Genomic DNA, 15,386 nt, shown 5'->3' on the forward strand with positions numbered 1-15,386 from the left:
TGTTGAACAGTTGCTATATTGCTGGACCTGTTCATTATAAGTCTACCTTGTTTTTATTTCATAACTATTCCTGAAAAGTTATATATGGCCTGAATATTTTTTTCCAAATACTTGAATGCTTGCTAGTAAAAGATATCTCTTTAATACTAATAATATTAATATTCATTTCTAATTTCCTTTTTTTATCTAAACTCATTTAACAATCATTGACTGCCTGTGGCACAGGCCTGGCTGCCCCTTCCACACTTGCCTCCTCTCTAGAAGAAGAAGCAGCTGGTGACAGAGTGAATAGAAGGCTGCGTCTGGAGCAAGGAAGACCCAAGTTCAAGTGTGGTTTCAGATTTTCAATATATGTGTGACCCTGGGCAAGTCATTCGCCTTCTGTCTGCCTGAGTTTCCTTGCCTGTAAAATGAGATAATAGCACTTGCCTCCCAGAGTTGTTATAAGGATCAAATGAGATTTTTTTTGTTAAGCACTTGGTACAGTGCACAGCACATATTAGGTGCATAATAAATGCTTATTTCCTTTTCTTCCTTTGGTCTACAACTTTGCAATTCTTAATGTGCGGAAGCAAAAAAAACACAACCAACCACTATTCCTGCCACATATTATAATCCAATTTTGAGTTATATTATGCTGAAATTCTGTATTTAACATCTTATTTTCCCGTTTTTCTACCAGAGCCTATGTTCACCAGTACACAAAGTTTGGAATTGAAGAGGAGGACTTTTTAGACAGCTTCACGGTATTGGAGCAAATCGTTGCCAGTTACTGCAACCTTTGATCTTGAGACAAGTCGCCTTCCCTAGAAGAAAGTATCTCTACAGACCCTGGATTGAAATATTTATATAGCACGTCCTCGATCAGGTTTCAAAAAACCCAACTCTCTTGAAAAGAAAAATTGCCATCGTTACGGAGTACTTTGGTGAAGAATTGTCGGCATGGGTGCTCTCGGATAGAATACTCGGGTTCTGAAAATCACCGGGGAAAAGTATGTTCTGTCTTTGCAGACAATTAACGCAGCCGCCTTCTTTCAACCACTAGCTTGTCCTGGAACCTTTAATGTTTAGTCCAAAAAACGGCTAAGTTGAACCTGCCTCCTGGCAATACTGGCTGTTTGATCATGCTTACCTTGCAATTCTGGAGGTGGACTCGCGTTAATGAATACCCCGTGCCACAAGGGGGCAGTGTTGGCCAGCGCCTCGGTGGCATGGACATGGGCTTGCCTCCATTTCTCACCTCAGAGGAGCTGATTAAAGCTTCTATTTCACAATCAATGTCCCAATGACGCCTGAATGTTAACCTAAACTACAACAAATGGAATAGGCGGCTACTTCCTTTATTTTCGTGGCTTTCTTTTTTCTTAAAAAACTTACTAGTTATTGCAGAACCTGATGGAATCTTCAGTTTTCATTACAAAATCACCCTTGATAACTATTGTAAGAGTATTTAAGGGGAGGAGGATGGCATGTTCCAGAACAATTATATCTAGTCCGTGCTTTGAAATGGGTGCATGTATCTATATTATATACATTTGTAAATATACACATGTATATTGTTTTTATATATAAATATCTAAAGATTAATATAATTTAATATTTTTATATATATATATATATATATATTAAATATCCTTACCTTCTGTCTTAGAGTTGATACTAAGTATCTGTTCCAAGGCAGAAGAGTGGTAAGGAGTAGGCAATTGGGGTAAAGTGACTGGTGCAGGGAGACACTGCTAGAAAGTACTTGGGGTCAAATTTGAACCCAAGACCTCCTATCTCCAGACCTGGCTCTCTATTCATTGAGCCACTTTGCTTCTCCCTCTGAAATGTATATTGACATATCAGACTGAATATTGCTTATCCTCTCCTTCCATATCCCCCCACCCTCACCACCACCGCCACCACCACCATTGCCTTAGGTAAAGCCTTGTTTCTCATTCAGAGATACATCATTTTGGGGAGTGGCCTGTGGTTTTTAGGAATAGAGTAGATGCATCAGACAAACGCCAGGTACCTGGGTGGAAGCTTGCCTTGCATTTAGAGGTTAGGAGTTATGGTTGGTTGGTTGATTTTTTTAAACCTCTGCTAAAGTGTCAGTAAATAAGTATTTACCTTTTAGTTGTATCTCAATAAACGTAAGGTGATAAAAAAGACCGAACAGATCAGCATTCAGTGATTGAACGAGACAAAGAAAACTTGCAATCTAGCAGCTCTCTTGGAAGGAGAATGATACGTCTAAAAAGCACATCATCTATGCTGCACTGACAAACGTAAAGCGAAACCCGCATAGGAAAATTCGCCCTTTCTGCCAAATTTACCAGTAGCCACTTTTCTTTTTATTCAACTAAATGACAGTATACTGTTTGACTAGTTTCTTCCTTTTCTTTCCATATGGAAACAATTACCTTTTTTGCTGTTTTTCTTATCAACTGTTGCTATGATTAAAAATATTGAACTATATCTTATTTCTAAAGAATGCAAAGAGTGGTCTGTACAACTGCTAATTTTTTAAAAGACACACCCCACGGCTGCATTGAGTTAACCTCTCAGTATTATTTTAAGCTTCATTTCGCAAAACTCAGAATCGAATTCTTTTTTAAATGACATTTAAACAGTGAAGAGGCTCAAAAATACAAAATAACTTCCTGGAATAAAGGAATGTTTTGTTTTGTTTTGTTTTACATATTTCATTGTTCAAAATGTATTTCTATGTTATTCATATTTGCAATAGAGTGAGCCTTTAAGTCCTTTAACATCAAAACCCTCATCACATCCCTATCGCACTACATGGTTGATCATATGTTTTTCTTCTGCATTTCCATTTCCACAGTTCTTTCTCTAGTTGTGAATAGCATCCTTTCTCCCTCTGGATTGCCCTGGGTCATTGCACTGCTGCTAGTAGAGAAGTCCATTACATTCGATTGTGCCACAGTGTATCAGTGTCTGTGTACAACGTTCTAGTTCTGCTCCTCTCACTGCATCATTCCAGTTCAGATGGAATTCCTCCATTTCTTGGAATAAAGCAATGTTAATGTATATCTACACCTGTCTCCTTTAGCCTAGAGATACAAATCTCTGATTGGAAGGCAATTTCCAAAAACAGCTCTAGGTTACGTGGACATTATTTGATGTTTGTGGAAGGAATAGCCAGGGATTTCATACACACACTTACCGAAAATGGATCCCACCGTTGTACTTGGAAATGGGACTGATATTTAAATGTAAATTCGTTTTCTATTTTTGTACCATTAGTTCCAACTCTAAACAAAAGACTAATTGTAGTTTAGCAATTTGAACTTGTATGTATTGGGGAGAGACCATTAATTTGTATAATTTAAGTTTATAGTCAGAGTTCCCTATTTATATAAAGACGATTTAGAAAATATTAAATTTGCTCCCTTCTATAATCCAAAGCTGTTTTTTTTTTAAATCCTTCCATCTTAATATTAATTCTAAGACAGAAGAGCAGGAAGGGCTAGGCAATTGGGGTTAAGTGTCTTGCCCAGCATCACACAGTTAGGAAGTGGCTAAAGTCAAATTTGAACCCAGGACCTCTCAACTCCAGACCTCCTTCTGTATCTACTGTGCTACCTAGTGGCCCCCATAGCTACTTTACTCCTCAGGTAGAATTTTATACCCTAGAGATCTGCTGATCTATAAGGTGAAATCTTGTCCCATTTGGGATATTGTGGTAGAGCTGTAATTTTTAATTAAAAAAAATTAAAAAAACTTAAGGCACTCGGGTCTGGAGCATGAAGGATTGACCTCCCTCAAGCAATTTAATTTGATCTTTGCAGACAAAATAACAAGTCTTTTACAAATACATAAAGTCATGGGATTCTGAAGAAATGTGGAAATGACACTGTTTAAGTCCCTATACAGCTTTAACATTGTCATAGAAGATTCAAATACTAAACACCCTTTCCCAGGTTGCTCTTTCAAACCTACTGATCCAAGGCTTTCACCATTCTATCCCAGCCTAACTTCCTGATTTCTAGTGTTCCTGCTACTGCTAATCCAAATACACAGGGTCTCTACCTAAATCATTCCCACCATTGTGCATTTCTGACACTATCCTAACCTACCAGGAAGAATTGTCCCCACTAGGAGTGCTGACAATCTGGCATCAAACAGCAAGTGTCAAGTTTCCCTATAATGTATGGCAACCAAATATACTCAACTTTTCCTCGAATAACACCCCTTCCAGCTGTATGAGTCTAATGTTGTTGGTGTCATCTATGTATCATATAGTTTACATTTAAATTTTAAGAGCTGAATTATAACCTCTTCTCAAATCTTAAATTTACTAAGAATCTTTTCGCCATAAAAAGATGGAGAAGAATAATCAAAATCAAGGGACTGATGTGAATTATATCTGTTTTGGGGGGGGGACTTGAGGTGAACCCCAGGTTTGGGACAGGTACCCTTTGCAAGAATGCAAGAATCCATAATTTAGCTTAGAAATAAAAGGATAAATTTATTAATTTGGTATTCCTGTTGAATTTGGCTGGGAGGACAGTGTAGGTGGGATTCTGCCTTGTAGAGGGGATGGATTCTGGGCTTCTTAAACCCTTTTTTGGCAGTAGGGTCTATGTGATCAAGGATGAGGGAATGGAATGAGGTCAGGCAGAAGCGGGGGATGTTTGTCACCTGACTAGGACTAGAGTGATGCTTTGTATCCTGAAGACACAGGGTGGTTAGGCATAGTTTAGGGGGAAAGTAGATGTCCTAGATTGCAACCCAATAGTATCAGAGCATAACCAGAAAATGTATATTTGTGTCCATCTCGAAATCTAGGGGAGAATCCAAGGGGAATATTTCTCACAAGGGTCTTTCCTTATCAGGAGTCTCTGATGCCTTTTCTTCAGCATTACAAGAATGCAAGAAGGAAAGGAATTTTCCTGCTTTCTGTTTGACCTGAAACACCTCTAGTTGTTTTTAGGGCTTGGGGTGTCCAAGGGAAACCTAGGATCCCATGCCATATCCAATAAGATCACAAATGGAAAAGTGGCTAATTTTGTTTTTGATTTACTTCTGGATTCTAGATCATTTCTATTTCATCCCTTGTTTAAAAGTCACTCTTCATCACTGTGTTTCCCATTCTTAAACTTCTGTCTACAAATCTGCCTCTAGTCTCTCTCCATGTATTCATGTCCACTTTTCCCTCTGTCAGTCCAAGCTTGAAGCAGCCAGTGTCTGTCATGTTTGGGCATACAAGGGATCCTATCCAGCTTACAGATAAAATCAGGATTTGTGGCACACAGAGTCTATTTAGATAAATAATTTCACTTAAAAGGGTATGTGGTATTAAAATATATTGAGATGGCAAGGTGGTGGGATAAAAGATTTCTTATTTTTAAGTACTCTTCTGCAACTTCTCACATGATGCAATATTAACCTTATTTATTATGGCAATTCCAGGCTGAATCAGAACATTTTCAGCAGCAGGAAGGATTGCACAAGAGGTTAAAACAAACAATGCAAATGTTTCTAGTTTCTAGGGAACTTGGAACAGAAGCCAGTATGGCCTCCAAGATATGGGTAAGAAAAAGAATAAAAAGATGGAAAGCCAGTGAGGCAATAAGATAACAACAGAACTGCTAATGTCTAAAGAGGATTCCGGGAACAGATCTAGTGTTTTTTTAATCATATCAAGAATTTAGGGCACTTGATGACTTTTTTCTCCTTGAAGTGTTATTTTCTCAAGAAGGAAGCCATGAGCTGGATTGCTTTCAAAAACAAGTAAATTCTCCACTGATCCCTGCTATCTCAAAGTAATACATTACTGCAATAAAACCTAAGCTCTCTGTGGGTGACTACTTTGTTTGTGTCTGCTGTGCCAAATACACAGTAGATAAGTGATACACTTTTGTTGAATTCAACTGAGTCAAATGGACTCTTGCCTGTGGTGGAGCAGACATGATACCGAATGGCTTTTCCCATCTTACTTTCCATAGCAAGTAAGCACATTCTAAATGTCTGGGGGCAAGGGCTCGGGAATTAAAGGACCTGGGACGAGACAAAGCAGCTTGTCTCTACTAGAAGCCAGCTCAGAGAAACATCATAAAAGAAGGCATGCCATGAAGTAAAATCTGGACATTTCCCTGAGTGAAGGGTATAAGTCACATTTATGTGGTCAGAATGAGACAGGATATGAGCACCAAAGAATGAATAATGAACTGTTCAAAATAATAGAAGCAGATGACAAAGCACACAGTGAAACCAACTCACGATTCCTCATGTGGGAAAGTAGAGCACCCTCACGTAGCCAGTTAAAGTCTGAGAAAACAACACTGGATCCATGGTTTCATTGTGTCTATTTCCTGGTGTGATCACAACTCACCCACCACCTCATCCTGTGCTGTTCCCGTATATCTTTGCTGTAAGCCTGCCAAAGAGGTGTTACCCCAGCGTGCTAGACATTGAGTGGGTCCCAGGGCAGCAGCTTCGGCTAGCCATCTGTTACCCCCTCACTTGTACCATGTAATTAGCCCGCCTCCTTTTCAGGTCATGCAATTTTGTTTACAATGTCCAGAGATAAAATAAGGGTCTGAAAATAGGGAAATGAAATTGTCCAAAACTACCAAAGTTGTAATGAAACATAGATGCCAAGTACCCCATCCTCCAAAACGGGCCTGAAAGATAAATCCGTTGTTCAGGTTAGAAAAGGAGAGGGGTGGTCTAAACCGCAGACACATTCCCCTGAGACCTCCCCAGGCCAAGAACCCGCAAGACCTTGGAGTCCTGGGCACAGTTGTTAATACCTGGAGATGAGCTCAGTTCAAGGGGCAAAGAAAGAGGGCAAATAATTAAAAAGAAGGTAAGGGCAAAAAGATTTCATTTTGATCCATTAGAACCAAAAGCTTCAGGATATAGCTTTAAAGAACACCCCACTGGCAGAAAGCAATTTGGCTCTGGAGTTGGGAGCCAAGGAAGGTAGAAAGGCAGAGACTAACCTGTGGGGTATTATCTTCAAAGGGTTTGAATGGACTTGGAGGAAAAATACAACTTTAAATGACTATGAAATATGTCTGAAAAAGCAAGAGAAATCTGTGTTAAAGGACTGTGCTACCTCTCCGTTCAGAAACCAGAGAAAGGTTTTTTATTATCTCGAGTTTGATTCTAGACATTGTAAGTCAGAAGCATTGAAGAAAAACCAGCATCAGAAATCAACTTTGATCTTAGTGGCGTCACTCCCATCCATCCCAGAGAATTTTCCAGCTTCCTTTCTGCTATCCTTCTGAAAACATGCAAGACAAGGTACCACCACAGGCGCAAATCATCATGTCAGGATCCTGACAAGAGTCAACATGTCTATTTCATCACACACAGACCTCGACTTACCTGGAGAGATGGACTTGCCCTAGTCCATCGTTTTCAAGTCTATCATTATCATCCAAGTAAACCTCCCCTTTCTGAGCTCTAATGCTGTTGGCAAATGGAGTAATAGTGATCACATGGTATCAATTAATTAGTGTGTCTGACTGTAGTAGTAGTAGTCGTCTCTCCATAACCGAGGATGACAATTGTCTTTGTGTGCTTTCATCTGTGATGTAGATGAGTGTGCACAAAGACACTTGTGCGTGAAGGAGATTTAAGTGGAAAAGTCGATGCACAGAGACAGTCCCACTCTCTCGGTGTTGGAAGCCTGGGTCCAGTGGCATGAAAAGTCGTTACACCTGGAGATTTTCTCAGCTGTATAAATACTATTGCACTATATTCAGACATTAGAAAATTAGATAAAATTATATAGACTGAAATAAGTGTCTGACTGACCAACCTCAAAAACCCAGAGATCATTTACTACAGTTTGTAATGAACCTACTACCAAAGGACACTGAATGGAAAGCAGCCCTTATTCTTTTTTCCCAATGTTTTATTGATATTTTCTGTTCCTCACATCATCATAGTATCCCAGGTATCCCTCCACTGCCCCACCACAAGAGTTGCCCCCTATGACAAGTAGTATTAAAAGAAAGCCAGCATAACCATTCGATATATTGAAAAAGTTCAAAAACATGTATAATGTGTTAACACCTGAGGACATCCCACGTCCACAAAGTGGCAGGTTGGGAGTGGCTTCACCTATCTCTTCATTCAGCTCCTCATCATCTTTATAATTTAGTGACTTCTGATTTGTTGGTGTGTCATTGATCTTTCCACATACATTGTTGTGTTTGCTGTGTGTATTGCTTTCTTGGCTCTGCTTACATCACTGCATCAGTTCACGTGGACCTTTCTATGTTTCTCATGTTCACCAGGCACATCATTTCTCACAGTACAATAATACTCCATTATCTTCATGTGCCAGTTTGTTTAATCATTCCCCAATTTTTAGCCATCACACAAAAAAGTACTACTATAAATATTTATATATTTTTTCACTTTTTTCATTCTGATGGTTGCCTTGGGATATAAGCCCAGGTATGGAGTCAAAAGGTAGGGACATTTTAGTCACTTTATTTGCATAATTCCACATTGATTTCCAAAACTGTTGTACTATTGCACTGAAGTGTTCAGGGAAGACTAGTACCTCTGGTGGGACAGCTTGTCTGTCCCTCTTCCAAGTGGTTTTCTTCTTTGGTGTCCTCTTACAGCTAGCTCTCACTTGTGATTCCAAGAAGCTGTAGCATGCACAGCAACCACATTCTGGTAAACCATTTTGGCAGGCAGGCTAAACAAAGTAGAGAGTAACTGACAAGCCTCAAACCTATAGGTGATTAGGAGGGTGTCTACCCCAGGTGTGTGAAGATATGCCCCTATGAAATGAGCAGATGATAACATTTTGTCCCAACAGCCATGAAAGTGGTAGAACAAGTGCTGTGGAACCCATAGAACTTGGTTAGACGTTGAAAATGCCAAGGTCATCCACTGCATCCAAGCCATCACTAGTCATCTTGACTTTTGTCTTGCCATTGAACTTCATGACTCTGGAAGAGAGTAAACTTGATGACTTTGTACAACTCTGTCTCACTTCAACCTAATTTATGCGCAAGTCAAAAAAAATGTAATGTCACATTTTTGGATCCTCATGAAGTACAAAGGGCAACAACCAATCAACAATGTTATAGCTCTATTACAATGTATTAGTGTGCTTATCATTCTACAACTTCTCCAACACTGACTGCAGCCATTTGTTGGGTCATTTTTGCCAGTTTTCAGGATGTAAGCTGAAATTTCAGGGTGGTTTTGATTTGCATTTCTCAGCATCTGTTGAGATGATTGTGTAGTTTGGAATGTTTTGGTTTTAAATATGATTATGTTGATTGTTTTCTTAATTGAACCATCCTTGTATCCGGCTTGATCAGAATGAATGATTTCTTGGATAAATCATTGTAGTCTGATAAGATTGTTTAAAAATTTTGAGTCAATATTCATGAATGATCAAAGGATATGAAAGGCAGTTTTCAGATAAAAAAATCAAAGCTATCTATAGTTATATGAAAAAATATTCTAAATCATTCTTGATTAGAAAAATGTAAATTAAAGGAACTCTGAGGTACTACTTCATACTTCTCAGACTGGCCAAAATGACAGAAAAGGCAAATGAAAAATGTTGGAAGGGATGCAGGAAAATTAGGAAACTAATGTGATGTAGGTAGGTGTTGTAATCCAATCCCATCATACTGGAGAGCAATTCAGAACTATGTCCAAAAGCCTCTAAAACCGTGCATACCTTTTGATCTAGCAATAGCACTACTATATTCCAAAGAGATTTTCTTTTAAAGGGGAGGGAAAGGATCTATTGCATAAATTATTGTCGTTCTGTTTGTGGTAACAAGGAATTGGAACGTGAGATGTCCATCAATTGGAGAATGGCTGAACAAGTTGTGGTATGTAATAGCGATGGAATCCTAGTGTGCTGTAAGAAATCAGCAGGATGGTTTCAGAAAAACCTGGAAAGGCTTGCGCACACTGACGAAAAGTGAAGAGAGCAAAACTGGAAGAACATTGTACACAGCAACAGGTTCTCTTTCTTAAAGCATTTCAAACTTCATCATTATTAAATGTCCATTTTTTGTCCTGTATGGTTAAGCTCAGATTTGTGGGACAGGACCATGGGCTGCATTCTGAACTTCATGGCTCTTCAGAACATTCCATTCCCTCCTTTTTCCAGTGGGTGTTGCAAGTCTTGCATTTTCCCAAATTCTTTTCCTTTATTATTTAAAAGGATTTTTCCTAATGGTTTTTGGAACCTGTTTCTGAGTTGAATTGTTAAATTTAGCCCCCATGTAACTTGGAGTTTGATGATTTGGGTAGTTTTTTTTCTTAGGGGCCACCTGTGAATTTTTTCAATTGGAATTTCATTTTCTAAGTTTGAAAGTTTTGGAGAGTTCTTTTCTATTATTTCCTTCATTGTGGTATTAAGGGTTTTTTTTGGCCTATTGAATTATTCTGGAAGATCTAGGATCCTTAAGTTATTTCTATACATCCTTTGAGATCAGTATGCTTTGCTTTCAAGGCGAGCATATTTTCTTTAAATGCCATTGATTTTTGCTTCTCTTCTTCCAGGTGGTCTCCTAGCCTGTATGTACGCACTGCTAATCTATTGTTCTGTCTTTTGTTTCTTTGGTGAGACTAGCCATTGCAGACAATAGTTTTTTCTCATTTGGCACCCCCTCTCTCCCCTTTTTTTTTTTGCTGTGTAGGCGATAAACTCTGCTCTAATTCTTGTTTCTCTTTTCAATCCCTGAGAAGTGTGTTATCATTCTATCTTCGCCTCAAGTTCCACAAGGTCCCCTATCTTGTCAAATGTTGGGCTATTTCCTTTTGTTTTTCATTATTTATTTAGAGATGCCTGAGCTCATTTATAAGACCCAGACGCCATATTTCCTTTTGTTGTTACTATTTTCCCTGTGGATTTCTCTGTTTATGTTCAAGGTCTTTGCTATTTCTTCTTCCTGAAATCTTTGATATTTTCAGTCTCCCCCTCCATCCCTTTTCTTGCTTATCACTGACTTCCTTACTCCCTCCTCTCTGGGGCTGGATCTCAAAGCACCTTAGCCTCCTCTCATACAGGACAGTTCATGGTTCACCAGCCAATGTCTCTGCTCCAGCTGAGTTTGGGTGGTCAAAAGTGACCCCAGTTGGATGCTGTTCTTATCTTGGCCGCCTGTCTCATTCCCTCTCTTCCTCAGTTCTTTGGCTCTACCCAGCATGCTGGTCAGAGCCTGTTTTCTGCACCAATGGCCTGGTCAGTGCTTTGCAGCGCTGATGCTTTCGGGCTGCCACCCCCAGCAGGTTGTTGTTCCTGAAGGGTGTCCAGACCTGAGCAAACTTCTGAAACCTGGAAGCAGGGTCTCCACAAGTTTCGATATGTCAGGTCTGCTAGTGCCACCTTGCTGTCAGTAGTATGGAAAATGGAGGAGGTAAGTACACTTAGGGGTTCTTTTTTTTTAAGCCCTTACCTTCCGTCTTGGAATCAATACAGGCATAAGAGTGGTAAGGGCTAGGCAATGGGGGTCAAGTGACTTGCCCAGGGTCACACAGCTGGGAAGTGTCTGAGGTCAAATTTGAACCCAGGACCTCCCATCTCTAGGCCTGGCTCTCTGAGCTACCCAGCTTCTTCCATAGGGGTTCTTTTTCAATCTTCTCTTGGGTTGTAGGTATCCTAGATCATGGAAACAATGAAATTGCTTTATTTATAAAGCAGAGACTTTGGCTGGTGAACCATGAATTGTCCTGTATGAGAGGAGGCTAAGGTGCTTTGAGATCCAACCCCAGAGAGTAGGGAGTCAGGAACATATTTTGTTAAACCCTCACTTTCCATCTTAGAATCAATACTGATTCCAAGGCAGAAGAGTGGTAAGGGCTAGGCAATGGGAGTTAAGTGACTTGCCCAGGGTCTGAGATCAGATTTGAACCCAGGACCTCTAGACCTGGCTCTCAGTCCTCTGAGCTACCCAGCTGCCCCCCAGTTCATAATTTTTGTTTTGGGGAGGTTTGAGAGGTCCTGGAGGATCCCGTCCACCATCCCGTTGCACACGTGACCTGAAAGTAGCTAGAGTGGTACAACAAAGTCCTGAAATTGTCTTCTGGTTTGGCAGAAGCATTAGTGGAGTTGCCATAATATTATCCGAAAAGACTTATTAACTCTGAAGTCCCAGCGAGCTGCCATTACTCAGTTGGCCCAGCCGGGATCTTGGACGCTGTTGCAGGAACATGCAGGAAAACGCCACTGCCAAATTCTTCCACTCGCAAGGACAAACAGCTTATCGTTCCCATCCAAAGGGGGGCGGAGAGGCGGGAAGGCACGTGTTTGTTCAGCAGCTCCCGTTCCCCTAACAGCCTCCAGGCAACGGCATTGGCGCCATCTACTCTCACCTACTAAACTACAGCCCGATTCCGGAGCGGCGGGCGGGCGCGCGCGCGCGCGCGGGATGAAGGCTTGGCGCCAAGAGCCAGCTGTGGACAGGAAAGTGCTGAGAAAAGGACGGCCCGGGATGGGGCGGAGACTTGTTGTTGTTCTGTCGTTGTCTGCTCCTGTCCTACTTGTTCCGATCCCATTTTTTTGTTTGTTTGTTTGGTTTTTTGTTTTTTGGCAAAGATACTGGAGAGGTTTGCCATTTCCTTCTCCAGCTCATTTTAGATGCAGAAACGGAGGCACGCAGGGTTAAATGACTTGCTCAGGATGTTTGAAGCCAGATTTGAACTCAGGAAGAGGAATCTTTCTGACTCAAGACCTATCCGCTGTACCACCAAGTTGGTCTAAGGTTAAGGGCACACTTAGACTGCAAGAGGGGTTGGGAACCCTCTGTTCTAGCCCCAGCTCAGCCACTTATACTCTGAGCAAGTCACCTTTTTTTTTTATTAAACCTTTACATTCTGTTTTAGAATTTATACTAAATATTAGTTCCAACGCAGAAGAGTGATAAGGACTAGGCAATTGAAGTTAAGTGACTTGCCCAGGGTCACACAGGTAGGAAATGTCTGATGTCAAATTTGAACCCAGTACCCCCTCTCTCCAGCCCTGACTCTTGTGTGGGTGAGTGATCTTTCCATACTTCATCTGTAAAACATAGATAGTTCAGGGGCAGCTGGGTGGCTCAGTGGATTGAGAGCTAGGTCCAGATATGGGAGGTCCTGGGTTCAAATTTGACCTCACACACTTTTAGCTGTGTGACCCTAGAAAAGTCACAACCCCTATTGCCTAGCCCTTTCGGCTCTTCTACCCTGTAGTATTGATTCTGAGACTGAAGGTAAGAGTTTTTTAAAATGTAGATAATTTAAAATATATAAAAAAAAAGAAAAAAATGTGAAATATTAATCAGATTTTATTGAGCACAACAAAACTCCTGGTTAGAAGTTTGTTTTATTAAATATTGCTTTGCATAAAAAAAATGTAGATAATTTATTTTATACTCTGATGAATCCATAATTGATCTCATTAATTTGCTTACTTCCTCCACTGATGCAGATCTCAATTCCATGATGTCTTAATATCCTGAAATTCTTGTTCATAAGCTTTCTATAACTCCTATCCAAAATTGCATGGTAACAAAGAAAACAAAACTGCATTGGCCTAGTTATACTGGACTTGGAGTGAGGAAGAAGTGGGATCAAATTATGGCTTAAAAACTTAGCAGCAAGGGGGCTCATTGGATAGAGAGCCCATCCTGGAAATGAGACGTCCTGGCTTCACACATGGCCTCGGACACTTCCTAACTGTGTGACCCTGGGCAAGTTACTCAGCTTCCATTGCTTGGCCCTTTACCACTCTTTACCAATTTTTTTTTTAAACTCTTACCTTCCTTCTTGGAGTCAATACTGTGTATTGGCTCCAAGGCAGAAGAGTGGTCAGGGCTAGGCAATGGGGGTCAAGTGACTTGCCCAGGGTCACACAGCTGGGAAGTGTCTGAGGCCAGATTTGAACCCAGGACCTTCTGTCTGTACAATATACATAATTCTAAGATGGAAGGTGAGGGTTTAAAAATGTAAACCAAAAACCGACAACTTGCTGGTTGTGTGATCTTGGCCAGACTTCAGTTTCCTCATCTATAAAATCAGGGTGTTGGGTCCATTATACATTTGTCATATAATCACCTTGGCCCTTTCTGCCACAGGGCAATCTTTTTATGCTTGCCAGTTTAATTGGCTTTGCAACTCAGCACAATTGCTATTCCAGACCTTCTCATGCCTCCTTAAATTTCCTACAACTGCCCTCCCCATGCCCTCTTGGCTGAAAATTCCAGGCCATTTGCAAAGAATTCCTTCTTCCCCCTTCTTCCTCATGTCCCATCTCTCCCATCATCCATTGCCTGCCATGTGCTCTTTAAAGCACTCTAATAAACAGGTGGCCCTTCTCCTTGCCAAGGCAAACCTCTCTCCATTCATCCTTGATCCAAAGGGTTCTGACTCCTCCAAGCAAATTACCCCCAATCTCCTCCTCGCCTGCCCTCTCTTATCTTCAGAGTCTCCCTATCTCCGGCTCCTTTGTTATCTACAAACATGATAAAGGGTCATTTGGTTTGACTAACTCTGCCAGTTATCATCTTATATCTCTGCTCGGCCTCTCAATTAGAAATCCTGCCCCATTCAGTCCCTTCCCTTCCTCTCCACCCTCTTCTAAAAGCTTGGCAATCTGTCTTCTGACCCCCTCATAAGTCAGTTAGTCATTAAGCATTTTATGAAGTGTGTAGTAGGCTGAAGGCACTGTACTAAGTGGTAGTTACAAAAAAAAAAGGCAGGGGGGGGTATGGAGAGACAAAAGATTGTCCCTGCCCTCAAAGAGCTCACAATCCAATGGGGGAGACAAACAAACAACTATGCAGGGGACAGCTGTGTGGTTCAGGGGATGGAGAGCCAGGCCTAGAGATGGGAGGTCCTGGGTTCAAATGTGGTCTCAGACACTTCCCAGCTGTGTGACTCTGGGCAAGTCACTTGACCCCCATTGCCTAGCCCTTACTGCTCTTCTGCCTTGGAACCAACACACAGTATTGATTCTTAGATGGAAAGAAAGGATTAAAAAAAAAAAACTATGTACAAGCAAACTATATACAGGATAAAGAGGAGACAATTAAGAGAGGGGAAGGCACTGGAACTGAGGAACTAGGTCTTCCTATAGAAAGTGGGTATTTAGCTGGGATTCGAAGAAAGCCAAGGAAGCCAGGAGGTAGAGATGAAAAGGGACCAGGGACAGCCAAAAAATGCCCAGAGCCTAGAGGCAGAATGCTCTGTTCTTGGAGCAGCCAGGAGGCCATGTCACTGGATTGATGAGTTGATGAGGGAGTGGTTGGGTCCAAGGTGTAAGAAGAATGGGTTTTGTGTGTGTTGGGGGGGATGGGGAGAGGGTCATGAAGAGCTTGGAATGTCTAACAGAGAATTTTCTATTTCATTCTGGGGGCGATGGGGAAGCTGAGTAGTTAATCCAGTAGGAGGTACTG

The 15,386-nt window shown here is 41.0% G+C and overlaps 1 protein-coding gene across 6 annotated transcripts in view; it reads left to right on the forward strand.

The window, feature by feature from the left end:
• TUBD1 (tubulin delta 1) overlaps positions 1 to 2,684 on the forward strand; it is a 32,680-nt gene extending 29,996 nt beyond the window's left edge. For all 6 annotated transcript variants that reach the window (XM_007481773.3, XM_003340187.4, XM_001362478.4 and 3 more), the window contains one exon: positions 683 to 2,684. In XM_007481773.3, coding sequence (XP_007481835.1) covers positions 683 to 785 — 103 coding nt within the window. In that variant the 3' untranslated portion in view covers positions 786 to 2,684. The remainder of the gene's footprint in view (positions 1 to 682) is intronic.
• Positions 2,685 to 15,386: the final 12,702 nt, after the last annotated feature.

This window comes from Monodelphis domestica, chromosome 2 (assembly GCF_027887165.1).
Source record: "Monodelphis domestica isolate mMonDom1 chromosome 2, mMonDom1.pri, whole genome shotgun sequence".
NCBI lineage: Eukaryota > Metazoa > Chordata > Mammalia > Didelphimorphia > Didelphidae > Monodelphis > Monodelphis domestica.